The sequence below is a fragment of the Carassius auratus genome, chromosome 9 (genome assembly GCF_003368295.1).
Source record: "Carassius auratus strain Wakin chromosome 9, ASM336829v1, whole genome shotgun sequence".
Classification (NCBI taxonomy): domain Eukaryota; kingdom Metazoa; phylum Chordata; class Actinopteri; order Cypriniformes; family Cyprinidae; genus Carassius; species Carassius auratus.
The window spans coordinates 8,945,718-8,973,523 of record NC_039251.1 but is presented as its reverse complement, the minus strand read 5'-3'; the positions used below and the strand labels follow the sequence as shown (position 1 = coordinate 8,973,523).

The 27,806-nt window shown below is 37.3% G+C and overlaps 1 protein-coding gene and 1 long non-coding RNA gene across 2 annotated transcripts; one reads left to right on the top strand and one right to left on the bottom strand.

Moving 5' to 3' along the window:
* Positions 1 to 536: 536 nt before the first annotated feature.
* Positions 537 to 7,001, bottom strand: LOC113108292 (gap junction gamma-1 protein). Its single transcript, XM_026271242.1, has 3 exons — positions 6,817 to 7,001; positions 2,447 to 3,605; positions 537 to 1,790 (listed from the first exon to the last, which is right to left on the bottom strand). The coding sequence occupies exons 2-3, from the start codon at positions 3,573 to 3,575 to the stop codon at positions 1,777 to 1,779; spliced, it is 1,143 nt and encodes a 380-aa protein (XP_026127027.1). The 5' UTR covers positions 3,576 to 3,605; positions 6,817 to 7,001; the 3' UTR covers positions 537 to 1,776.
* Positions 3,612 to 27,568, top strand: LOC113108293 (uncharacterized). The gene is made up of 3 exons (XR_003292771.1): positions 3,612 to 6,511; positions 8,547 to 8,655; positions 27,322 to 27,568. It is a non-coding gene; the product is annotated as an uncharacterized LOC113108293 (long non-coding RNA).
* Positions 27,569 to 27,806: the final 238 nt, after the last annotated feature.

The following is a 27,806-nucleotide window of genomic DNA, read 5'->3' as shown; positions in this document are numbered from 1 at the left end:
GCATAAACACTCATTTTTAAGCTATTAAGCTATTTTAAGCAATGTCAAATTATTGCGGTGATGACCAAGGGAATTTAGGCATCACAGCATTATGCTGATTAAATATGATGAGATGTTTATTTTGAGATGACAGTTGTGGAAAAAATTAAAAAAGTAGATTTGACCAGGTCATGGGAAACACCATAAACTGTGCATATTCAAATTTCTACTGTAATCTAGCACCCTCAATATAAGTTTCATAAAGGCAAATGTCATTTAACATCAGGAAGTGAACAAATATTAGTTAACTGAAAGATGCATGAAGAAATAAAACAGAGATTTGTTTTTAAACAAGGCATTTACTTAACTCGCTGTAAATGTTTGTGTCATAAATACTATGACACAAAGGACCTTTTATCAGGCAATGATAAAACACCTCAAATATGCCAAGTACTGGCCAATTAACTAGCCTCAACGTTTTATCAGTCAATTTATCATTATTCAAGACCAGTTAATCATTATTGGAAGCACATAAAAAAAGAACAATGAGGCATGGATACATTTTTTTTAACCAATTGTTTATTTAGATTATAAAATACTTAAAAAAAACCTTACAAAAATCCTTAGAAAATATAGAAAATTGAGATGATCCTGGAGAAATGTATCAAAAGATGGAAAACCTGGCTGTTAACAGACATGAGTTAATTAAACGGTGTCAGAACAACAAGATTGCATTGGTACCATGTACAAAACATTAGGCTCTATGGCTTTTAATTCTGAGACCTTATTGCTATTCAGTGTAAACTGCATTTGGACCAACTTATGATTTTCATTTGCATAAAGGAGGCAAAATGATAGACTAACCTAAAAATAATCTATTATATTAGGTCTTTTAACTGTGGAGACATTCTCTGAAAACATGAGTTTGCCTTTCTAATGGTTGGTCAAATGAAACAAAAGCCAAACTTGTTTAAAGCCTCAGAAAAGAGAAGTAAACAAAAAGCAAACAAATAAGATTGAAATTGTAGCCTACAAAAAAAGCTTATTCAAAATAAAAGGGATAGTAACCAAAGTACTTCTCATATACAGGTAAAATACACAAAATATGCAAATAGAATAACAAAAGTTTCTTTGTAGATCAATAATTGATTCACAAGTATTCAAGCATTTTCCAGGTTTCCATTTTGTTCATAAACATACACTACTCGTGGTCCACTACTCAAAACACAGAACTGTACTTAACACACTAAACTACATAACTGATGTGGTTTTACACTGGCTCATCCATCTAATTCTGGAATGGCAAAGATATGTAAACTCCAGTTTAAGGCATTTTTGAGATGCACAATTGGCACTTCATAAGAAGTGTGGTAAACAAATGGAAGAACCACAACTCACTTTCCCTATGAAGAAAAAAAAGAGAGAGAGAGAGAGATGAGACATTGCAGAGTCTCCTAGTGACTGAGGAGTATAACAACCATCTTTCTAACTAGCTTTTGGTCACTTTGGAGTATCCGGCAGACTGGCTGATGTCAAGTATAACTGGCTGGTGAGATGCTGCTTTCTGAGGTTTTAACTTTGCATACACTTGCCATAATACTGCACAACATTCTTACAGATTCACCAGTGTGCGGAAGAACACACATGATCCACTCGGTTCACAAAATGTTCAGCAGCCAAACATAAGATACACAACACGGACATACAGACACTTTCTGCTTTTCAAAATGATCCATGCCAACCACAGGTGGGGCACTCTGTTGCACAGAAAAGCAGATGATAGTTTATGGTTCTCCATCAAGCATGGATCCCTATGAAAGAGAGAGAGAAAAAAGAAAACTCATTAAAACTCACATGTTCATTCTGAGAAAGCATGCAAATATTGGTCTCGAATTTGAACTTCATTCTCAAACAAAACAAAAAATATATTTATAGACAAATTTAAATAATCACAAATTTAGATTATACTTGCAAAAATACAAAATACATTTTTAAACAAACACACATACATATTCAAACACAAAGTGTGCATACACTTCATTAAACTACAGAATAGATCAATTCTAAATATAGAGATATTTGCATCTATAAAACAAAATTTTACATAAGTACCGTATTTTCCAGATTATAATTCACAATTTTTTTTCATAGTTTGGCTGGTCCTGCGACTTATAGTCAGGTGCGACTTATGCGAATTAATTTGACATGAACCAAGAGCACTGAGGAGCTCTGAGCAGCATAGAGCGCCCTCTCAGGGCTGTAGACGGTAATGTTTTCTCTTGGTTCTAAATAAATGCGACTTTTCCTCAGCGTGACGTATTTTTGGACTGATGCGACAAACTTAGGTGTGACTTATAGTCCGAAAAATACAGTATACATATTTTTACAAGTGATATAGACACACACATACATATAATGTTTCCTTTTTTTTTTTTTTTAAAGCTATTGTGAAATGTTTCCGTCTTGCCTTTTTCACATGTGCTTCCCTGCTTCTCCTGTGCAAAGTTGAGTCTGTTCTGCTCTACAGCAGTGCCGTTGGACTCTGGGCTGCTGCTGCGTGAAGGACTGCTCTCCCCATTCTGATAGGCCATATCCAGATGCTGCTGGGCCAGTTTTAGGTGTCTACGCAGGCGGTCAATATCTCGCAATGACGACTCGTCACCAAAAGACTCCCGACCCGAGTCCAAGTTATACTCTGGTTTCAGTCCCATGGAGAGCTTGTCTTTTTTCAGTGCAGTGTGGTACCCTGGTGGTGCTGTGGGCACCTGTCTGCATATGGCGTCACGGGGGCGTGCGGCACTGTGGTTGTGCGTGCGTCGCCGAAAAGCATCACGGATTCCACTGAGGCCCAAATGAAGAATCTCCAGCACCGTGAGAAACAAGCAGAGACAGCTCACGGCATACATGATCAGCAGGAAGATCGTTTTCTCCGTAGGACGTGACACAAAACAGTCCACCGTGTGTGGGCAGGGGCTGCGAGTGCACACATACGAGGGGTCGACCTCAAAACCATACAGGATATACTGGCCAAAGAGAAAACCAACCTCGAAAACAACCCGAGATAGAAGCTGAAGGATGTACACCTTCATAAGCCCGTCCCTCTTTATCCTCCGTCGACCATCGTGTTTAGGGGCGGGCTTCACAGGAGCTTTCTCTTTCTCAGGCAGGATCTCCTCCATCATCATGGGATCTTCCTCACCGTTGTCCTCAGCCTCCTCATAATCACGGTTAGCTCCGCGTTTAATCATGGGCATGCGTTTCCGGTTACTCGGCTTGTACTCATCATCATTCATACGAGCGATCTTGTGCATTGCAAAGCCTAGGTACATAATAGTGGGGGTTGTGATCAAAATGATCTGAAAAACCCAAAACCTTACATGAGAGAGTGGTGCAAACGCATCATAGCAGACATTTTCACAACCAGGCTGATGGGTGTTGCACACAAATTTGCTCTGTTCATCGTAGTATATTGATTCTCCCCCCACAACGGTCAACACAATGCGGAAGATGATAAGTAATGTGAGCCAGATCTTGCCCACAAAGGTGGAGTGGTTGGAGATTTCATCCAACAGCCGTGTAAGAAAGCTCCAGCTCATCGTGCTTCAAGAAGAACCACTGCCTCAGCCCTGCAAGAGAACAAGACACTAACTGTTAGAAATTGAAAACAGCACCAAAAAGAGAAAAAAACTGTAAATTTCATCCAGTAATAAATATAGCATGGATATGGCCTACCTGCCTACAACAACTGACAAAAGTTGATGAGGTGCTGATTCAATGTTAAGAACTCCAAATCATGAACAAGACATTTACAGCTTTCCATGCATCGGAGCATAATGTCAATGAACTATCTGAATGAGGTGCTTTACTCTCAGGAAAAAGTTTCTAGAAGCCTTTTATAAAAGGCTCGATTAACCAGAAAGATCCACTAGATGGAGCTAAAAGGACACTTTTCTATCAAGTTCTCATAAACAAGTCAGCTATTGAAAAAGAAAAAAAGAGAAAATAATTCATCTTAACTATTTGCATGAGGCATTTACCAACTGAGTGTTATCTGACCTCTAGTGTGTAACACGTATTTATTAAATCATTCAGTTAGAGCATGGGTCTCATGACACAAAGAAAGAAATTCATTTTCCCATTTTGGGCAACCAATTGACAATAGTTTGGTCACAGACTGGAGTGCAGCTACTTTAAGAGTAAAGTGAGGATGGGGGTCATCTGCCAGTCTAATCAAACTGTGCAATCCACACAGACTCCTTCGAGAAAACAAAAGCCACTTCAGGCATGGCTTTGACTGGATTTTTCCACAAAGTTCAGTGAGTGAATTTATCAAAACATCTGTAGAGACTTTCTAGTGTTCCCGTATTATTGACCAAAGAGTTTCTTTGACTTTCTTTTCTTGATTAGTGGATGAGTCTTTTCAAAGCAGTGCTGGCAAATTAGATTTTAGCTTTAATAGAGAAACAGTTTAATTGATTAGTATACTGTAGTATTGAAGTATAACATGTCTCCAATAAGACCCTCCAAAGTAGATTCTAAACTACTTGATTTATCCGTTTCCACAACCATGAGAACCTTGACTTACACGCCAGTCCAAGCCTAAATTAAAAAAACAAAAGATTAATGGATACTGGTGGTGACATGCTGCTAATGGCCACAACTTCTGTCCAAGTGTTTATTAGAGACACTTGCATGAAGTGAAGGACATGCTGTTGTGGTAGAGAACACGGACTATGAGTGCCATTTAAAGGCTTCAAATCACTGTAATTTGTACTCTGTACAAAGGGTCATATCCGATTGCTGGCAGCAGTATAATTGTGTGGTTGTCATTGGCGACATTCCACAGCTGGTGCCCAGTTGGCCCTCAAATTACACATCAGCAGGGCCCCACCTACAACCCCCCCATCCCCCCCCACACACCTACCTATCTTGGAGATCTTATAAAGGTGTAATCTTACGACTGGATGGCCACGCACACTTTTTGAAAGATATGGTCATTGATGTAGTAGACAAAGACAAGCACAGATAAAAAGCATAATCAGGATGGAAAGAGATTAAGAAAAAAAAAAGAAAAAAAAAAAGGAGTTAGATTCTAAACTAAAAGACCAGAAGAATTGGACTTGGATAACTGTAAATGGGAACGTCAAAGGAAGAGTACCCCCCACCCCCATCTCAGCCACTGACTTTCCTAGTATGAATTTTTTTTTTTTTATTAATTTTGCATGACCTATCCCTTTAGGTTTTTAAAAGACTGAAAGCCCCTCAGCAACACTTCAACCCTAACGTCCTAAGTCAAGCAGCACCACCACACAGAGGAACCACTAACCACGTCAGACATTAACATTAAGAGAAAGAACAGAGTGGCTTTGTGGAGACATCTGAGAAAGTAGTTATCGTTCCAGTCCAGATTCCATCAGCTCTGGGGAAAGGACAGGAGACTGGTGCTTACCTCGAAACAACATATCAGTGTCTAAGAAACTTAGGAGCAGTTTGATGCAGAATCACCACATTTAACGTGCATTTGTTGCAAGTTAACTTCTATGATGCACATCTTTTTTGACTGGCTATTTCAAAATAAAGCATGGTGGTCACTTATCCCATACTAACTTATAAGTTCACAAAATGTGAGTTTTTTTCAACTACTTAGGCAATCTGGTGGACAATTGTGGCGTTTAAAACAAAATAAAGGGCTTTTACTGAAACTATTCTTTTTAATAATCTTGATTAAATAACTAATAGCCACTGTTGACCCATGACCATAAAAAAAAAAGAGATTTGTAGATACCGGTAATAGGTTTGAGATGTATATATATTTTCAATACTCATGTTTCTTAGTTATTGAATCTTTAACAAAGGAAGTTTAGAGAATATATAGAACCCAATAATTTTGAATAAATTTAACTGTAGGTAAATAAGTACCAATAAACGTGACCACGTAGAAAGCATATTTGTATAAAACATCCCTTACGAAAATTAACCATGGTTTTACTACAAATGAAACCAAAAAACCATGGTTACTATAGTTAAACCATGGTAACCTAAAATTAACCATGGTTTTGCTATATTAACCATAGTTTAACCACTGTATATGTAGTAAATCTGTGGTTAGACAAATGGGAGTCAATACGCCAAAAAAAAAAACATGGGTTACTACGGTTTTACTATAATAAAACCATGGTTATTTTTCGTAAGGGATAAGTAAAGATCACTTTCAATAGTAGTTTAATTTATGCCGGCAAACAATAGTAAAACAACTGGATTCAAATAATTGTGTATCGTCAAAAACGAGATTAGAGCCGAGAGATTTAAGATGGTAAAATATCTGTAACTTATCGGTGGATTTTTGCACCGTGTCGATGAGAACAGTGGCGCGCTTTTAGCGGAGGTAAATCTTTTTTGCTCCTCTCGGAGTTGGGAAAAAGCCAACATCCCAAACAAGCAGCGTGTCTCCGTTTCAACGCCACTTCCAGAAGAACACGATGACTCTTTAATATCTACCACAGAAAGGCGTTTCGTCGTACAGCTACGAACGGTTTGTCTGTTATTCCTCCACGTCTAAACGAAAATGTCCATCCAGTCCTAAGTTTACTATTGTTCTCCGACTGACGCAAGAAAGACGCGACAGTCCCTTAGAAAACCAGATAAAGACTCCAATTCAACACCAATGGTGCTGTTAGTGGAAAAATACGAGCATATACTTCCAACCCAACAATCGATAACGCAGAAATTGGCAAAAGAAGCAGCTATTTTGTTGTGTATGCGCGAGATGTCACCAAAAATCCGTTGGCCGCGTCACTGGCGAATATCAGTCGGTTGAGGAGCGGGAAGAAAACATACCTCGTTAAATCGATTTTCACACTTTTCCTCAGTCCTTCGTAAGAATATGTACGAACGCTTGAAATATCACCACATCCCTCAGCTATCTTTGACGATGAAAGCCACACTCGTCGTAACCCATTCAGTTTATTTCATCATGTGCGCCCACCACATGCCGTTGTGGGATTCATATAGCTTCAGAAACAAAGAGGCTGTCTGGAACGCCTTACGCTTGCGTACCCCACCCCCAGGATTTAGTATGAAATTTGATATAGTTAAGTCTAATATAGAAATTATTTATTTTTTAGCTAATACTCCACTGTTATATGCTTGATTTGCACCCCATCACAGTTTTTTGGAAGAAAAAAGAAGTCTGAATTTAAAATAACACATTACATGATTACTTGTTTAAGTGGCAGCATGTACCCCATATTATTGATTTTCAGTGTCGGTTAATGGGGGCTTTTATTTGTAACTGTAACGTCACAGATTCATAGTGATGGATGGATCATTACTAAAGTATGCATGTTGCATTCAGAAGATTTATTCTTTCAATGTTTAATGTTTTGCTTTTTAAACTAACAATTTTAATATGTAGCATGAAAATGGTGCACCAAATAAAACGTTAAAGTGCAAAAAAATAAATAAAATAAAATTGTTATTTGATTATTGGATGGAAACAATGGCTATATGTCTTAATCTAAGTAAAAACACATACCCAATCTTATAAGAAAACTTTTATGAGAAGGTGATTTCATGTAAATCTGTATGGTGTAATTAGAGCGTAAATGTACATAAACTAAACATGAAGGTCCCTAATCCACATCTAAATCTTAACATCAGTGAGGCGTAAGCACATTGGGAAAGTCAATGTCATACGAATTAGCCACTAATTTGCTAAAATGTAAAATAGTTTCAAATTGGCATAAAAATGTGTTGAGTAGTCAGATTATGGCTAGTAATCAAAATAATCAACTACTTTGATCCAGATCTTTACATGCAAATATCTTCCTTTGTGCTCCATAGAAGAAAGTCTTATTGGTTTGGAATGACATGAGGGTGAGTAAATGATGACAGGCTTTTCATTTTTGGGCGAGCTACTCCAAATGCAGTACTTGTTTCTTATGACATTACAAGGGTGAATGTAAAAGTAATACAGAATTGCTTTTTGTTGACTTTATATTTTACAGTTCCTTACTACGTCACCAACTTTTAAAAAGTCATCGAAAACCAGTTTGTTTAACCAGTTTTCTGTTGCCACATTTATTTTCAATAAGCTATTGTTAATGTGGGGGTTTACACCATTGCAACTATTTTTTTTTTTTTCAACTATTTTGTCATTTGTTTTCACTTTGGACCAGACAATAGACTAAGGAAAAAGTCCAAACTAGATAATAAATCACTCGTGTTTAGATGCAAAACTTTTTCCATCAGTTTGTCATGTGATGACAGTTTTGATTATAGTGCAACAACTCAGTCATGCCACTATTCATTTTCTGAATGCATGATTTGTACAAGCAAGAAATTTATTGTCAAGCACACAAACAATTGTGTTGGTAAAGGAACTAAATTCCAATTCTAAGGGCTATTTAAACACTCCTTTGATGATTAAAAAAAGTTTATATATTTAATATATTAAATGGATATTCCAATGTCCATGAACACCTTTTTAGCAAAAAAATAACTTTTGTCTAATAAATGTCTGTTTAAACACTGCTTGAACATAACATGTCATTGTATGTAACCAACAGCTTTCCCTTTTCCTGTCGAGGATGGTGCTCGGAAGTTGTTGTTATTGAAGATCTTTCCTCTATTGCGTTTTCTTCAGCATGAGGCTTTAAGGGGGGCTTCCCTTTCTGGGTATGTTTTTAACAGAGCGAATCATATTCAACACTACCAAGTGTGATTTAACAGAAAGATAGTTTTCTGTCTGGCATTCTTTTAAAATGCAATCCAGGTGCAGCTCATTATGTAGCCTGAGTTAGCACTTAATGTGATCTTTTCCAGAATTTTGCATTACTATCAATACAATACTAAGTATTATTAGTGGTGTTTAAATGGGCAAACAGCAGTATTACTGTTCCTCATATTTTTAGGGTTGAGACTTTGTTTTAATGTTGTATAGTGTTAAATGTGTCACATCTCGGATTGTTTGTGCTACAGACATTAATGTTTTTAAGCATCTTGTAATTCTATAATCAGTCATTTCTGTACAACTCTCAAGATGCAGGATAGCTAGTAGTGCTTAGAATTGTCAAGGCAAGCATGTTTATGCAAGGGGTGAGCACAGATGCCAGCAGCAGTAAAAAGATCTGGAAATACTTGACCACAAGCAGTTTGCAGCATGCTTTACCCATGTCTAGTTTTTGCAGTAGTCAGCAGTGTGGGAATGACAAGTCTTGAAAGGATTCATGACAGGCTTATCTGTATTCCATTTCTGTGATTTAGTGATCTGCCAATCATAGTTTTGTGGTAAACATACATTAAAACTCAGGAATTAATGCTGCCTTCATGTGCTATGTTGGAAACATCATACTTCTGAAGTTGTTATTATGAGTTTGTTCAAGTGCTTCGTTGTTGGAAAGAACAGAGAGCATGGTGAATGGCCCATTCATGAGTTCATGCTTACCTGTTTTCTTGGGAAAAAAAATAACAACAATTAAATATACTACTGAATATTTAAAACAGAGAAATCGCAGACTTCATACTTTATATCCCATTGCTATATCCACAGAATAACTGAGGCTGAGCTTTCATTACAAACTAATATTCAAGATATAATCGACCCTAAACAAAATGTCAAGCGAGAGCCTTTGTATTGATATTCTCTATGCTATGCATCCGTTTCTGTTAACTATAGACCAGTGGTAATTTCACAGAAGATTCTTTGGCAGAGGGACCTTTTTTTTTCTTTTGCCAGAGTAATTTAGAAATCTATTTAAAATAAATCTCTTAAAGTGCTGGTTCATAGAAGAATCTGATAGCCTGCCAGTCAGATAAATGCAACTGTCTAATGTGGTTTGTTTCATGGTATTTTTATTGCTACCCACAACAATTTTGACAAGAAAACAGACTTCCATATACAAAACATCTGTGGATCTAATCACTTGCATCATAAATGTAACCTCCACTGCAGTTTTTCAAGAGGTTGGTTATTGTTTAATAAACACAAATGGCCTAAACACCTTCAGTTGCAGTCATGGTGCTATTTAATGCAGTTAATTAACTAACGCCATAAACATAGACGTAGTTGTTAGAGCTTAATTTATAGTTCTGCAGGGAAGTAGAATCAGGTACCAACAGCTGTTAACGACACCACCTGTGTCATTAAAAGGGATAGTTCATCCATAAAGGAAAATTTGATGTTTATCTGCTTTCCCCCAGGGCATCCAAGATGTAGGTGACTTTTGGCACTTTTTCACTGCACGATACTGCTCATTACGGTTCACTCTTGGGGGGTTTTCCACTGGGTACAGTACCTGGTACTTGATACTTTTTTTAGTATCACCTCGGTTGAGGATCCAAGTGAACCATGGATGTGTAAACTACCTGCATCACTGAACTTGCGACAAAAAAACAAAAGAACAGCTAGATTTAAATGACAGCCAGTGAAGGGCCGAACACAATTGTTTTAAATGAGCCTTCAAAACAAAACAAAAAATGTAATTGTCTGTTGGGGAAGTTCAGATGTTTTTCTCGTTGATAGCAGAGGGGCGGTTCCAGCAAGATCTTGATGGGTCATTATAGAATGAAATAATTTTTTAAGGAGTCATTGCTGTAGAGGCAGTGTAACTATAATGACATGTGAATAATCTCGCCTGCTCTAAAGCGGTACTGAACTGCAGTAAAAAAGCAAACCGTGCTAAGCCGTACCGTATCATACTGAGCCATGCTGAGCCAAGTCATACCACGCAATGTTCAGTCAAATAATGGAAGTGAATGGGAATCACGGCTTTTAGAGTAAAAAACAAAAAAACAAAAAAACATACATAAACAAAACCAAAAGAAACCCTGCAGCTCTTGATGATAAATAGATGTGTAAAGTAGGGCTGGGCGATAAATCGATTTTATCGAATTTGACGTTAAGGGCGATTTGTTTTTAATGAAAATCGGTTTTCTCTTTAACTTCCACCACCGGCTCTCCCCTTATGGGCCTTTCACACAGGACGCGGTATGCGCGCTGCTGCGCTATAAAACCCATTCATCTCAATGGCTTGCGCCGCGCATGGACGTTTTGTTGCTGCGTCGACCAAAGCACAAGCGCAGCGGAGTGCATCATTTGCGTGCTTGCGCACACGCAAGCTGCAGTCAAAGTTCAAAATAGTTCAACTTTTGCTGCTGCACTCTGTGACGATTACCAGCGCAACCAATAGAATCGGGGGATCCAAACAAGCACGGAAATCAAAATGGATGAACGGCTAGTACTGTGTGTGTCAGAATTTCCTGAGCTGTACGATACAAGTTTGAGGTCGTACCCACAGCCTCTTATTCCTTGCTTCTCTCTTAATTCTCATCAGCAGGACTAGCGCTATCGCTCGCTTCTTACAACGGGACAGATACATGTTTGCTGCTGACCGAAAGGAGGAACAACAGACTATGAAAGAGCTCCCGCTAAAAGTTTTTAAAACTCTGCCTACACCATAGCGCAGCGCAAATTGCGTTGTATCTGAAGGGCAACGCTGAACCCAGCGGCAAGCGCCGCGCATACCGCGTCCTGTGTGAAAGGCCCATTAGGCTTCCATAGTTCAGAGTGGGCTCGCCCTACCCCCGCTTTACTTACAGCCGCACACAGACAACATGACAGTTAACATCGCAGAGCTCGTTTCAAAGAAGGGACCATTTCATCCGTTGTTTGGAATTGGTTTGCTTTTTTAGTGTCAGACACAGAACAAATAACGGCACACTGCAAAGTGTGCTTAAAAGCCGTTGCTACCAAATGTAGCAGCACAACAAATTTATTCCAGCATCTTAAACCGAGGCATGCAGCCGACTCCGAGTGGGAGGTGTGTGCCTCTCAACGAAGAGAACAAGACCGCAGTTCACACACACCTGCAAAAAAACAAACTACAATTTCAGGGATTCACTTTATGAATACCACTGTGACAAGTATGTATTTTTGTAATAGATCTAATTTTGTCATTTTTGTTACATTTATTTAACCAAAAGTGTTTTATCAAAGAGGAACACACAATTTTATTTTTTATTTATATTTTAATTTATTTTGAAGGTGCATTGTGTGGGAAAATTAGATTAAACTGCATAAGCGAAAATCAGAACAAAATAAAGAGTACATTTGTTTTGAGTAATTTCTTTCTCGGTTGTAGTTTGTTTTTAAATAGAAAAAAAAAAAGATTAAAATCGAAAATCGGGTTTGGTGTGAAAAAATCTGAGATTTTTTTTTTAAACCATATCGCCCAGCCCTAGTGTAAAGGCATGGATCGATCGGATTGTGCAAGAAACTGAACCGTATTTATTTTGGTTTTTTTACCTCTGATTCACCACAATGAACTGTCCTGAGCACGTCCTGAGCCAACAGCTGGCGCGTAATGCATCTTTTTCTTTTCTTTTCTTTATGGCAGATCGCAGACTTATAAGTGCATTACCATCACCTATTTCTCAAATAGACAATTGACACTCTATCTACAATCTCAGATAGGAGTGTCAATGGTCCACTTGAGAGGTAGGTGGTGGTAATGCACTTATAAGTCTGCGATCCGCCGTAAAACAAGAAGACGCATCATGCACCGACTGAAGAAGAAGATGCGAACGTGCTCTGGACAGTTTGGACATTGCGGTGAATCAGAGGATAAAACTATATAAATACTCTTCAGTTTCTTGCACAGACCAATCATTTCGTGTCTTTACACATCAATGTATCGTCACAAGCTGCAGGGTTTCATTTGGTTTAGATTTTTATGTTTCAAAGAGTCTCAAAGCCGTGATTCCGATTCACTTCCATTATATGACTGACAGACTGCAACGGTTCGAGTTAAAAATCTTTCTTTGTGTTCTACTGAAGAAACAAAGTCACCTACATCATGGATGCCCTGGGGGGTAAGCAGATAAACATCCAATTAAAATTTTTGGGTGAACTATCCCTTTATGCCTAATTTGTGCTTTACTTACTATACATACTTTATTGTAACATTAAATGCCTTTACAGGTCCCTCAGACTTCACACCTGTTTTCTGATCTAGGAAAATCTTAATAATTAATTAAAATAGCCCTGGTGCTATATGGTGTGTTTTTGTACTATTTAGAACTGTGATGGTCCTGCCTTTTTGGAATTTTGGAATGGAAGTGAGTTCCTTTTAAGATCAAAAGAGAGTCAACACACTCATTTAAGCTCTAAAACAGATAAGAAGGTTGGCTAGACAAGTATGCTTCTGCCTGGCGGGGATGTAAGTGCTTAGCCATTTGGGGGTTGGGGTACAATTCAGTAGATGGGGGTTGGGCACTTTGTGCTGTTTCACCCTTGTGTTAGATGGGGGTGGTGGTGAATCTCCTGTTTCAAAGAAGGTAAAAGGAGGATAGTGTAGTAAGGCAAGTACTTGACGACTAAAAGGTGAAAAAAATAAAGTACTTCAAACCCCCCTTTAAGTAAAACGACAGAGTGTTGCTATAGAAACAGACAGATCTGGCCTCAAACTCCCCCGAAATTGTAACAGATGGTTGGAAGTAGAGCTGTTCCGGAGTGGGTTCAAACATTTTCTCAAAGATCACCATTAAAAGTTTACTTCCTGCACAGCTCTTCCGTCATTGACGATTACCTGTAAATGGGGAGGAACTAACAAGAAAGAATACAACACACAGGACACTTCAAAACCAGGACATTTGCTATCTTTAACTATTTATTTGCATGATTTGCCCCATTTAGTTAACCCATATTGACCTAAAAACACCTAACAGTGCATGGGCAGTCATCTTTGCTGTTTTTTTTTTTTTTTTTTTTACCAGAATCTGATATGTAATGGAAAAAATTTCATCAATCAGAACTACAGTATTGGCTATACTTTTCTCATGCTTAACCCTGCCCAAATTGCACACATCTGCTAATAGTCAGTATTTTCGGTGTTAAACAGTTTTGTCTAATCTGTAAGTAAATTATGTGAGTACAGTCAAAAAGTGCTGAATTGTTAGGGGTTCTTCAGAGTGTCCCAGCCCATTGTGTTTATGTGCACACTGTGCTTGCAATAATGACGATGATGCTTCTTAGGCCCCATTTACACTGCATGGTTCAAGTGACCCAATTCCAATTTTTTCCTCTCATGTGGCACAGATCGGATATGACCGGTGAACGAGTAAGCGGAAAAAAAGAAGAAGCATGGATTCTGATGTTCTCAGATCGGATTCAGGCCTCATTCATATGTGATAATAAATCGGATATGAATCGGATAAGTGGATTTGCGTGTGCCATGTAAGCAGACAAATCGGATATTCCCCAGTAAATGCGAGTCGTACATCATTAAAAAAGTGACGTCAACTCAAGTGGACACCACCAACTGAGATCACATGACTTATTATAGGCACAAAATTTGCCCAGGCTGCAACAAGGGCTACTCTTTTTTTTTTCTCCACCGTACGAGACAAATGTTTTGCTGGATGTTTTTGTTGACTTTTCAAAATATTGTGGAAAGCAAAACACTATATAATTTTATTTGCATCTGCATCCATTGTATTTCGTTCTGTTTTACTTCCTTTTCTGGGTCAGAACATCCACTTTGGTAGTTTCAGCAGTGTATAGTGTAAATGCAAAAATCGTATATGGGACACTTTTAAAAGATGATGTAAGGGGGTCGTCAAAAAAATTTGATATAGTCAGAAAATCGGATTTGGGCATCAAGACCTGCAGTGTAAATGCAGCCTTAGTTTAGATGTTCACATTTCATTGGAAGAGAAACACAATTGCTGTAAGATTTACAGAGATCAAGAGTAGAAGTGTGTAATGAATTTACCGGTACTATTTGTGTAGTAGACATTTTTGTTCAAAGCATCTTACAAATGAGGAACATCAATATTTCAGGAGTAAGCTAGAGCACTCCAAAATTAGTAAAATGAATTTAATTTATTTGTGGGAGTTTCCTTAGATTGTGGCATTGGTTTAAATTAAGAATAATTCACATCATGATGTGATGAGCACATTAAATTAAATCGGCTTGTTCACCGAATAATTCTGATTTTCTCATTATTTACCCACTCTCATGTCATTCCAAACCTGTATGACTTTCCTTCTTTTTTCAAAGATTTTTGAGAAATGTATCAGTGTTTTTTGTCTATACAGTGAAATTAATTGGGTCCAATGTTGTTTCAATGCCAGCATTCTTTAAAATGTCTTCCTCCGCCAAAACAAATTCAATTCAATTCAATTCAAGTTTATTTGTATAGCGCTTTTTACAAAATAAATCGTTACAAAGCAACTTTACAGAAAATTATGTTTCTACAATATTTAGTAGTAGCTAGTAGTTTGTGCACATTTGACAGGATTTTAGAAAAAATAATAATAATAATACAAGACGTAGTCAGCTAGACGATGAACTATCAATATTATTAAGTTATTATATGATTCAGTCACACATTTAGCAATAATTGTTAGTTCTGTTTGTTGATTCAAGGTTAGCATCATCTGGGGTCCTCTGAGGGTCAGCATCATCTCTTCTCAGGTGTTCTGGATCCAGACTGGAGCTTGTTTAAATCCTAGTTTACATCCCGTGGCGAAACATAGAAACAAAATACAGACATCATTAGCAAATCAGAATGTTATCCTTTTAAAGGCCGTGTTGCAAGGTAAATTTTTTAACGAATTTGTGCAATTTGCTTGTTGGTAATAAACATTTAAACTGTTATCCATTGCATTTTATGTTGTTGGGTATCACAAAACGGAATATAATACGAAAAAGTAGGTACTATCTTACAGCGGTCTCCTTTCCCCCACAATGCATTGCATCACATCACGTTGGGGAGAGAATTTACCAAAGCCCGCCTTAAGAGCATTGAGAATGACTAGAGAGAGACGAGTAGTAAACGAGAGTATTCAGATAGCGCAGATTATAGATAAATAAATACATATATATAGATAGATAGATAGATAGATAGATAGATAAATAGATAGACAGACAGATAGATAGAGAGATATCGACCAACAGCGACCCAAGCGCACTCACTTCCCCTACAGCACAAGCTTTTCAGTGCAGTTTCCCTGGGACAGCACTCATACAAGCACCTGCCAAACACAGTGACACACACGCGGCTACAACATTTTCACCGGAGGGAGAGATAAACGCTTAGAAATGTCCATATAGTTAGCATGATGCCTTCTATTTCTAGATGACAAAGACAAAGTTTACCAGTTCTACAACACTATGACAAAGGTTACCGGTACTTATCTGAACTAATGTCATGATCACTGCCACTAGATATAAAGAAAATGTTGATTTTTTTTCACTGGTTACTCAATGACAGAAAAAAAAAAAAAAAAAAAAAAAAAAATATATATATATATATATATATATATGTGTGTGTGTGTGTGTGTGTGTGTGTCGTTATTGTGCACTGCTGCTCGTAGACTGGCTCCAGTGCTCATTGCTGCAATGCTAAATAATAGCAACTCACCAGGGCACTTCACCAACTCTCCACTCATTCTCCTTGGACCATGCATTTAATCACCTTTGACGGACATCAGTTCTTGGCAATTCCTCAATCGAAATTACACGGCTGCGGGCCATCACACATGTTGGTTCTTGCCACCTCTTCCTCATCCCAGTCAGTTGCTATAGTTCTGATTCTGCGTTCCAGGCAGGTTTGTGAGCTCGTAATCACTATTTCATACCACTACTAAAGAGTTTGTACCGTTCCAGGCAAGTTATGGCAAACTTTCTGAGCTCAAGGAATTGTAACTAGATTTTTTTTTTTTTTTGCGAAGTTACATTGACCTAAAATCATTTTTTCAACGTGTACCACTTGCACAAACACTGCATCCGTAGGCAGTATTATTCGTAGGGGCTGTCATCGTTGTTTCGTGTGCTGTGCGACCTCGGAACTCGGAGTACATCGATCTAGTATGAGACACGAGTTCACGGGTGGGAAGTCACGGGTTTGTTTGCCGTTCCAGTGCACTTTCACGAGTTTGAGGTTGGAAAAACACGGGTTACGGGCTGCCTAGAACGCGGCATCATACTGGGCTGAGGCTACCTTTCCTCGACTTCTCCCCAACGTGACGTCATCACCGAGTTGCGTAAAAAAACGTTAATACCAAAAACTTAAAAAATAGGTCTTTAAGACCATTTTTGGGACATTTTAAAAATAATAAACATATCTTGAGTGATTTATGTACCCATTAATTGAAAGTGGTGGTTAACCTGCAACATGGCCTTTAAATGTTGTTTAATGTAAACCAAGTATAAATATAAATAGCATCAACAAAAGTTTTGGTATCAAGAGAACAACACTATTCAAGTCATGCTTGCGTGATGTGAGGTTCAGGCTTCTGTCAGTGAGTGGGCAGAGAGGGGCCTCACAGAAGCCTTTAGTTACACCGTGGTTTATAGGTCAGCTATGCCCCGAGACAGCACATTCTAAGAGAAACATTCACACAAAGCACCTCTGTTTTAGGAAAAAAACAGAAGTCTCAATTTACTAAGGTATTTGGAATTTCCTGAGAAAGGGTTGCATCTTATGGATAGTAAGACAACAGTGTAGCAGAGCATTATTTGTTTGAAATGATGCATCTCAAAAATACTTGGAAAGAGAAAGTGAGAAAGTGGAGAGAAAAGTTTATGACTTCCATCTGGTACACAACTGTGCTGAAAGGGTGGGTGTGTTCTTTGGTGTTGATGTGATGTTTAGTCATGTTGCTTGAAATTTAATGTCATCTATTTGATATGAGAAGTTTTCTTAAAGATGTGAGAAACATACCCTAAAGTTTATTTATTATTATTTTTTTTTATTCCACAAAGTCAACATTTTGATTCAAATAGTATTTAAAAAAATATTAAAAGAGACATTGGCCAAGAAGATATATACAGACGATGTAGCAGCCGTAATAGAGGGTAGCTCATTAAAGCATTTACACTTCAGTGCTCATCGTTCACACCTGCTTTGGGAGACGACGGTCCCGTTTTGTGCTTTCGCAGTTGAAAGGCTGTGCAATTACATACGCATAACAGAAAGCCACGTGGTGCAGATGCCACTTTGCAAACTTGAACTCAAAAAAGGACAATGCTAGCTGTGTCATGACCTGCTTTTCAGTGAGTTGAATATGAATGAGGAAGGGCTGATGTTTTAACAGTGCAAAGAATCCTGACAAATGTTAAGGACCCCTGTTCAGTTGAAGAGGTCATTGTGAGTTGAGACTTCTACCCCCATCCATCCACCAGAGTGTTAAAAGCGCATGTGGCTCCATAACTTTTTAATTCGCACTGTGAAAATAAATACCTCAAAGTTTAGCACCAGGATCGAGCTTGTAACAATAGTGAATTGGAAGCAAATTATGATTGAACTTTTTTTATCTGCTGTGAAAGAAATCTATCTCTCTGTCTATCTGTCTGTCTGTATATCTATCTATCTATGATTTTTAACATTTCATGTTATCACACCCTTGGACTGTTTTGTTGTGTTTTCATTCCCCATGCGCTCAGTGTGGTCTAGTTTTTCCCCATGTTTGATTGTTAGTCAGTTCACCTGTGTCATCGTTAGTTGATCCTCCTCAACTCTCTGTCAATCATTGACACCCTTATTTAAGTTGTGTTCTGTTCACTGTTTGCTGTTTAGTCTACTATGTCCCTACATGTGTCTCATGTATGTTCTGTTCTGGATTTACCCTTTTGTGGATTGATTAAGGACTATTTGCATTCGTCTTCATGTTCTTTGTGCATTTATCTCACCGTAACTTGAAGGGAGACCGGACCGCAAAGTGAAAGTAGTGTGATGTGTTTCCCCACGTTTTGTTTTAAATTTTCCCAATTGAGTTATTATGGACAACCCGGAGCCCAGCCTACCACCACCTTTCTTGTTGAGCTACGGTTTGAGCCCACTGCTGATGGAGCGCAAGGGCCTGCCATGACCAATAAGCCATCGCCTAGGAGACCAAAAGTGTTGAGGATCATCCCGGAGCCAGAGCCTCAAGCGACGTAAATTCAGGTGTGCGAGCCGGCTGATGGGCACACCTGCAGTTTTAGATATTTTCGATTTAGTCCAAGAACTTTCTGTCCCTCTGTTTTCGATGCTTCAATAAATTCTAACTGATCCTCTGATGTCATATAGACTACTATGAAGATGTTTTTATTAACTTTCTGGACATGGACAGTATACCGTACATAGGTTTTCAATGGAGGGACTGAGAGCTCTCAGCAGTGGCGGTTCTACACGGAGGCCTAGGGAGGCCCATGCCTCTGTAGACATGTCCGTGGCCCCCCCCGTGCAAAAAAAAAAAAAAAAAAGTAATATGATTTTACATGCGAGCGCCAAAAGCGGAACTAATGTGACGCAACGTTCTACACGGGTAAATAGACCCTTTTACAGTTGGTAAACAAGGTGACGTATTTGTGTGGGCGGGGCTTAGCTGGAGGCAGAAAGATTCCCCTCAACACTTGAACAAACGGTAGCTAGCGAGTTTTCTTAGCTTGTTTTTTTAACAATGGCTGGAGAAAATCTGAATATATCTGCTTTATCTGAATATTTAAGGTCACTCACTGTCCGGGACCGCGACAATTATTTGAAAAAGTTAACTTTAACGGACGGAACCAGATTGGTCGACCCGTACACAATCACTCATTGGATGGACGATCTGACAGGATTACCTCCGATTGAGTGGCCTGACATCTAACGTAGACTAACCATGTTCCGTACAAAACGATGTTCCGTACAGGTGACGTTTTAGCGCCGATTGCAGAATAAATAATTACAGTTCGTACATAAACTATATATCTGTGTCATCCTTATGTTTCTCTCTTTCACTCCCGATCTAAACAGAGACCAATCCGCTGTTTGTTTCAGTAATATTTGAGTAAGTTTGCTCGTTGCGCCCACCGCGCTTGAAAATGGACAGTGGGGAAGATTTACTTCAAAACTTCAGCTTGGGAGGAAGACAACTTGACTAGCGAAAATGTACATTTCTATTCCACTTATGTTTCTCACAGTACTACAGCCTTTATTAAATGAATATTATGTTATCACAAATTGTGAAATATATTACTTTTTGTTGAATAAATGCTTTGAAATGGGAGTGTTTAAGCATCGATTGTGGGCGATAACCACTTAGTCACCCTCACCTGAGACTGGCGGCAGAGATCTCTTACTTTATGAAGTTTTCACATTGGTTAACCTTTTTTTTTTTTTATTAATCAGTGCCCTTCTCGTTTTCTGCATCTTCAGAAAGATAAGGAAATTATGTTCTCTAACCTTTCACATAGTTCATGCTTAACTCACATGTCATAATTAATATCACGACACAATCATGCCTAACTCGCATGCGCCCTTTATTAAAGCAACTTGTATTTTGATCAAATAAAAAGGTAATAATCTTTGATATTTATTGGAATTATGTTTTCTTGCAGTTAAAATAAATAAACAGCTCACTTTTGATAGGTTAAATGTCCATTTTCGCCGATAAAATCAAGTAATAAGCGCTGTACGGAACATCATTATAAGCCTGTACGGAACACCGTTAACCCCCATCATCTTCCGTACACTTCCGGAGGTGGTACTTTTCCCCAGTTTTCTCAAAAACTATTGGTCCTAAAGACATCAATCAAAGTGTAGACTGTGTAATAGGTATTCCCCCGGAGAATGAGCACACAAGCATGCTTGTATGTCTTTTTACAACGGAGGAGTGGTCACTGGCGTGCGGTGAATAGCGAAAAGTGTACGGAACATGGTTAGTCTACGTTACACTTACCTGATAGAGAAACCGAGCGTGTATAGTAAAGAGAAACTGAGGGCGTATAAATCCTTAGATTAAATAAAGAGTGACATTACAGTAAAATTATTATTAAGATGTAAATATTTTCTAGAAATAAAAATTCTGAAGACTGCAAATTAATTATAAACTTTCTGTATTTATTCTTTCTTACCATGTTCTTAAATTCTGGTAACAATTAATCACAACAATGTATATAAAATGTTCTCCGTCGATTCTGGCAACCAACAACACAACAAGACGACATTTTAAGTTCCTTGAGTAGCCGACCCTGTGTTGGTTTGTATTAGCCGCCTCCAGTTTTCCGTTTGTTTTGCCTCCAGCTAGCGCCGTGACGTACCTGTGACGTCCGCGCAAAAGGGGTCTATTAGTTCAGCGCACCCAAACACTTGGAACTTAATCATATTCAGGGATGCAAACATCGCGCTTTTCGGCGCCTCCCATTTTTTTTCACATCAGTTTGGGTGACTTGGTCACCTGAAGCAATTCCACAGCTTAATGTTATGGACAGAAGACTATTTACATTAAATAAAAGTTTACGGAAACCTTGTTTTCCCTGCTCTGCGGCTGTCAATCATTCTCCATTCAGTATTCAAATAGCGCGCACCTCGTCCATTTACAGCAGGATGGATGGTAAAACTCTCTCCAATATTATATACTCACATTATAATGCTTGATCTGTAGATAAAAAGGTTGTGGATTTGCATAAAATGACTTTTATTTTGTGTATTTGTATTTTATGTTTGTTGCTGTTTTTAAAAGACTCGCTTGTGCCTGTTAGATCACACACGTTTTAAAAGCCGTAAAGTTCTAAAATCACTTTGTGAGCTCAGTTTTGAAGCGTTTCATATTATCATGGTTTTGCGCACTGAAAGATTATTAAAAGCTTATTATATTTTTAGCCTGCACAATACATTTAAAATAAGCATAATTTAATTGTATATTATTTCTGTGTAGTGTAAGCATTATAAATATATACACTTCTGAATTCTTAACATTCATATATAAATATTATATTGTGAAATGTATGATTGCCTGATTTAATTTTATAAAAGTACTAATAGTAATTTGTTTTTATTAACATGTTTAGATTGTGTAAAATTACTGTGTAGATTTTTTTCAAGAATTATTTTTTGTATTTATTTGCATTACATTTAAATAAAATATCTTGCCATTTTTAATGTGCCCCTCTGGTTAACCACTTTCCCCTTCTTGGCCCCCCTAGTAAAATTTGTCTAGAGACGCCACTGGACTCAAATGATTCACGAACCCGCTCTTAAATCGCAATCTGACTCAAATGATTCGCGAATCCGCTCTGAAGTCGCGATCTGACTCAAATGACTCAAATGAATCGCGAACCCGCTCTGAAGTCGCGATTTGACTCAAATGACTCAAATGATTCGCGAACCCGCTCTTAAGTCGCGATCCGACTCAGATGATTCGCGAACCCGCTCTGAAGTCGCGATCTGACTGACATGACGCAAATGATTCCCGAAGTCGCGATCTGACTCAAATGATTCGCGAGTCCGCTCTGAAGTAGCGATCTGACTCAAATGATTCGTAAACCAGCTCTGAAGTAACGATCTGACTCAAATGATTCGTAAACCCGCTCTGAAGTAGCGATCTGATTCAAAATGATTCGCGAACCCTCTCTGAAGTAGCGATCTGACTCAAATGACTCAAATGATTCGCGAACCCGCTCTGAAGTCGCGATCTGATTCAAATGATTCGCGAACCCTCTCTGAAGTAGCGATCTGACTCAAATGACTCAAATGATTCGCGAACCCGCTCTGAAGTCGCGATCTGACTCAAATGATTCGCGAAACCCCTCTGAAGTAGCGATCTGACTCAAAATGATTCGCGAACTAATTTTATAGTCATTTTTTTCTTGATCTGCAGAAAAGCAAACATTTCCGAACATTGTGTCAGTTAAATTCAGAGTGTAAGTACATGGCCATGTACTTACAATACCTTGTTTGGTTCACATTTGTCTGCTGTGCTGTAAATAAACAGTCATGGAGCAAAAAGTGTTGAGGACTTTGTTTTTGCATCTTTTTTTGGGTAACACTTTAGAATAAGGTTCCATTAGTTAATGTTAGTTAACTACTTTCGTTAACATGAACTAAGCAAGAACAATCCTTCTACAGCATTTATAAGTCTTAGTTCATGTTAATTTCAACATTTACTAATGCATTATTTAGATCAAAAGTTGTGCTTGTTAACATTAGTTAATGCACTGTGAATTACCATGAACTAACAATGAATAACTGTATTTCCATTAACTAACATTAACGAAGATGAATAAATACAGTAATAAATGTATTATTCATTGTTTGTTCATGTTAATTAATACATTAACTAACATTAACTAATGGAACCTTATTCTAAAGTGTTACCTTTTTTGGTTTTACTGGAAAGAGAGAGACACTGCAACAAAAATCCATTGAACACTTCAACATGGATTTGACTATGAATGCTTAAAATCACTTTGTGAGCTAAGTTTTGAAGCATTTCATATTATCATGGTTTTGCGCACTGAAAGATTATTAAAAGCTTACTATATTTTTAGCCTGCACAACACATTTAAAATAAGCATAATTTATTTGTATATTATTTCTCTGTAGTGTAGTGTAAGCATTATAAATATATACACTTCTGAATTCTTGACATTCATATATAAATATTATATTGTGAAATGTATGATTGCCTGATTGAATTTTATAAGAGTAGGCTATAATAGTAATTGTGTAAAATTACTGTATAGATTTTTTCAATAATTACTTTTTGTATTTATTTGCCTTACATTTAAATAAAATGTGTTGCCATTTTTAATGTGCCCCTCTGGTTAAACACTGGCCCCTCCTTGGCCCCCCTAGTAAAATTTGTCTAGAGCCGCCACTGGCTCTCAGACTATGTCTAAAATTTCTTTAACTGTGTTCCGAAGTTTATTAATCCTGTTGGTGTTAGTTGAGGCAGAGTAAACCAACCTTTAGTCTAAACAGTGATTTCACCTACTTTTTACACCACTACAAGCTGTTTTTTTATTATTATTATTTTTTTAATTATTATTTATCTTATGGTCTGTCTGTTTTTTACTTTTTAAATGACATCTGAATTTGGTCAGTAAAAATGTTTTGATGATGAGAAACTGCTAAATTAAAGGAAACTCTCAACATTTCTTAAAAATCGTGCATTAATATAAACCTCTATCATTTAACAAATATAAATTCCAGAGAGAGGGAACCCTTTAGCCAGTATCTTTTTGCTGTGCAAATAGTCAACCTTGTTAGCAAAGGTTATTTTCCCAAACGCATTCCATCAGTCCATATTATTAACTTTAGTACAAATAGTTCATTACTTGTATTTACACTTTGTCTGAATGGCATTTAACATTTACTTGGTGTAAACAAGAGGCTATTTGTGGCTATTTGTTCTGGGTTTAAATGGTTTAAATATTATCTACTGTTTACATTCCGTGTAAATATCATTTACCTTTGTCTTGGTGTAAATGTCCACTCCCAATTTATGCTTAAGTTATTCATTGTGATTTTTATTTTTATTTTTATTTATTATTTTATTTTATTTTAGTACATTATTACAGAGAGTGCATTCACAATGTGACAGCTTAACTTGTCCATTTCCCTTATTTTTTTTAATGTTTATGATATGTGTGTGTGTGTGTGTGTCTGATTATAGGATGAGTTTAGGTTGAGTATATTAACCTGCTAGGAAAGCACTTCAGTGTCCTCTGCTTCAGTGTACTCAATCACTTTTTAGCTTTCTTCTCTCACAACCAATAGGGATTCAAACCCTGATACTGACTATGACTGAATTATTGCAAACAATATTGTTTCTATATATATTTCAGTTCCACACACAGTGCATTATTTTTAGGTGTTCTTTTTGTTTTCTTTGCTTATTTTTGTTAATGGCTTGTTAATACATTGGCTTGCTTTAATTTTAGCCAATTACCTAATCCCATTTGTCTGGTATTATTATAACTAATACTATTCATAAACTTGCAAAAAATTTTCTCTACAGTACTTATTTTCTCAGTACTATTTTAAACTATTCCATGTTCCACATTAGTTTGAGCTCATGCAATCAGCTCTACTGCCCAGAAAAATGAAGCACTTTGCCAGACCACCATTTAGAGCTCATCAGTACACAGTGAGTTTCTGAATGTCTCTGTCTTTGCTGACAGTAGGAGATAATCAGTAATGAGGCCAAATTAGTGTGGAGTCTGTATATTTATGGTTGCTGTTGACCTGAATTATCCATGTGCCACACTTAATAAACAACCCTGAAAAATGTGTTGTATATCACTAGAGTTGAATGAGAATGTGTTTGTCATTCAACAAGCAAAATAAAGTACCATACTAGGGACGTTTAGAAATAATGTTTAAAAAAAACACGCCATCTCAGTTAGATCATATTTTAGTTTTTGCAGTTGAAATGGCAGTGGTTAAAGTGAATTACTACTAAGGCATGTTACTCTAACCATGGGGCTCTGTGACGTAGTACTTAAAGTTCTCTGTTTGTATCCCAAAGGTTTGCCGGGTTCAAATCCTGGGAGGTGTGATTCATGGACTGCATTTCAGTGAGTGGTTTGTTGACTGCTTGGAAAAAAGGCAGTTTGAATATAACTAGCTGGTTTACAAGAAGCCAGGCTGGTACAGTGAGATACAGTGGTATAGTTTGAGCAAGAACTAGTCACTGGATTTGCCAGTTTGCCATGTAAATGGCATCAGATGTTTGAAAAACTTGTTTTAAGTGCTCAGTAGAAAGTAAACCAGATATCAAGTAGAAGAGTATTTTGATGTGTTTCTGAATTACACTACTGCTAAAAAGTTTCAGGTCGGTAAGATTTTTTGAAAGTTTACTTTTGTCTAACAAGGCTGCAATTATTACATTGAAAATACAGTAAAATAATAGTATTGTGTAAAAAAAGAAAAAAAGGTTGGAATAAATTGGAATAAATTCCTGCGATAACAAAGCAAAATTTTCAACAGCCTTTACTCCAGTATTCAGTGTCACAACGTCCTTCAGAAATAATTCTGATGGTGCTAAATATTTTTCGAAACAGTGATAGGTTTTTCAAGGTTCCTGACGAATAAAAAGTAAAAAAAAAATTAAGTAAAATAAAAATTTACAATTCACACACATGGTTTGGAAATTTTCACGTTTTTGTTGTTGCAGTAATTGATTTCTCATTCTGTTTAGGCTTGTGCACTTAGGCTTGTTATCATTAGCATTTAAGTTCTCGTGTTTGCTTCTTCAGTTTGCCAGGTATTTATTGTCTAAACTTTTGTTGTTGTTCTTCACCTTTCTGTTTGGATTTGGATCTTGTGGATTTATTAAACACTAAGTTTTGATGACCTCCATCTTTCTTGTGGTGCATATTATTTACAACAGAGTTGTTCCAATAATTCCTTCACTGTTTAATCATTTTATTGTGTCCTTGCTGAATAAATAAATGTATTGCTAAAATACATTTATACTGGCCTTAAGTAGTGTTTCCTAGTATGGTAGTGTTAGTAGCATTAAGTATTTTGAATTATAATCTGTACTTTAATAACTTTGTATGGACAATCACTAATTAGAAAGTATAAACACATTTTTGCTATAGATCCTGCAATGTTTGACTGTTGTGAAACTGTACTGGCACTGCTTAAACACTCTAGATTGATTCTTTTCACCAGTCTGGTCCATTTGTATTGGATGGTGTTTACATTTATATATGTATATATATATATATATATATATATATATATATATATATATATATATATATATATATATATATGTGTGTGTGTGTGTTTGTGGACAAAATGATGCAAAACTGAAATTGCTCATGGGAAACAACAAAGGCTTGAAAGCTTGCTTTATTGGCTTCAAGTGGTGATGAACAAATAGTGTTGAACGCAAGGGGCTCATATTCACTTTGCCATGGATATGAAGTTACCATGAGTGACAATACAGCTCTGTAAAGGTTTTGTTATGTAGGGACATTAGTGACACAGGTGAGCTAAAATTCCATAAAGCGCTTCATCTAAGGACTGGTAAATAAAGACGTAAAATCCAAATCCATTGACCTTGTGCCAGTGAAACATTACCAAGACGTAACTATGCTGTTGACAGAATAACCACCCTGTTCTTTGTTCTTCGTTACTGTGTTCCAGTTCACTGAAACTGACACGAAGACTGGTGCAAAAGAATCTTCAAGAAATAATCTGCCCAGAAATAAAAAGTCTGATATAATGTACTCACCTTCATGTTACTTCAAACCCATTTGACTTTCTTTCCTCCATGTGATGTGAAAAGATGATTTAATGATACATTTTATTTTATGAAAGTGACTGAGAATTGGAGCTGTCAGGCATCAATAAGGATGCAACAACACATGAAAGCATCATATAGTTCATAGAACATTATTTCAGACTTTGTCCTTTTGTGTTGCGCAGAACATATAGCAGCATATGAGTTTGAAAAGTATCAAACTATCACTTTTAGACACGGTCGAGGTAAAAGGCAATGAAATTAGCAACAAGAACAAGATTCTCTGCCCCAAGGCTTGTGCATATAACTTGTATAAAAACTTTTTTTTTTTGTAGATGAGAATGCTGTTCATAAGGGTTTTCTCTGCTGGCTGAAGACACAAGAGACTAAACAGATAAAAAGATTGGAGTCAACCCTAGCCAACTCTATTCCTTCTTGATGAAAAAAAGATGTGTCCTAGAGACCAGGACTGGGAGTAAAATAATAAAAAGTGATTGCCTAAAGAGCAACTCAGGATGAGTGCACCGTGGGTGATATTATTCTAACCAGGAATGATTACATCCAGGTCTGCTTTCTCAGGAGGAAACTGAGCTGGACAAGAGGAAAGTAGCCAAGCATGGGAGCAAGAGGTAAGTATCTAGCCAAGCATAATTTATCCTATTTCTATTTCTTACCATTTTCAGCTTACTGGTGTCAAATGGTATAAGCACAGATCTTTAAGACACCTTTCCCCAAAAATGGTTCTCAACAAATCCAGTTCTAGTTGTGAATTTTCGGGAAACAGAAAGGATTGACCTCTTTTTAGAGTTCTCTCCCTGTT

Coding starts and splice junctions, on each gene's coding strand:
- LOC113108292 (XM_026271242.1), bottom strand. CDS start 3,575: ATGAGCTGGAGCTTTCTTACACGGCTGTTGGATGAAATCTCCAACCAC.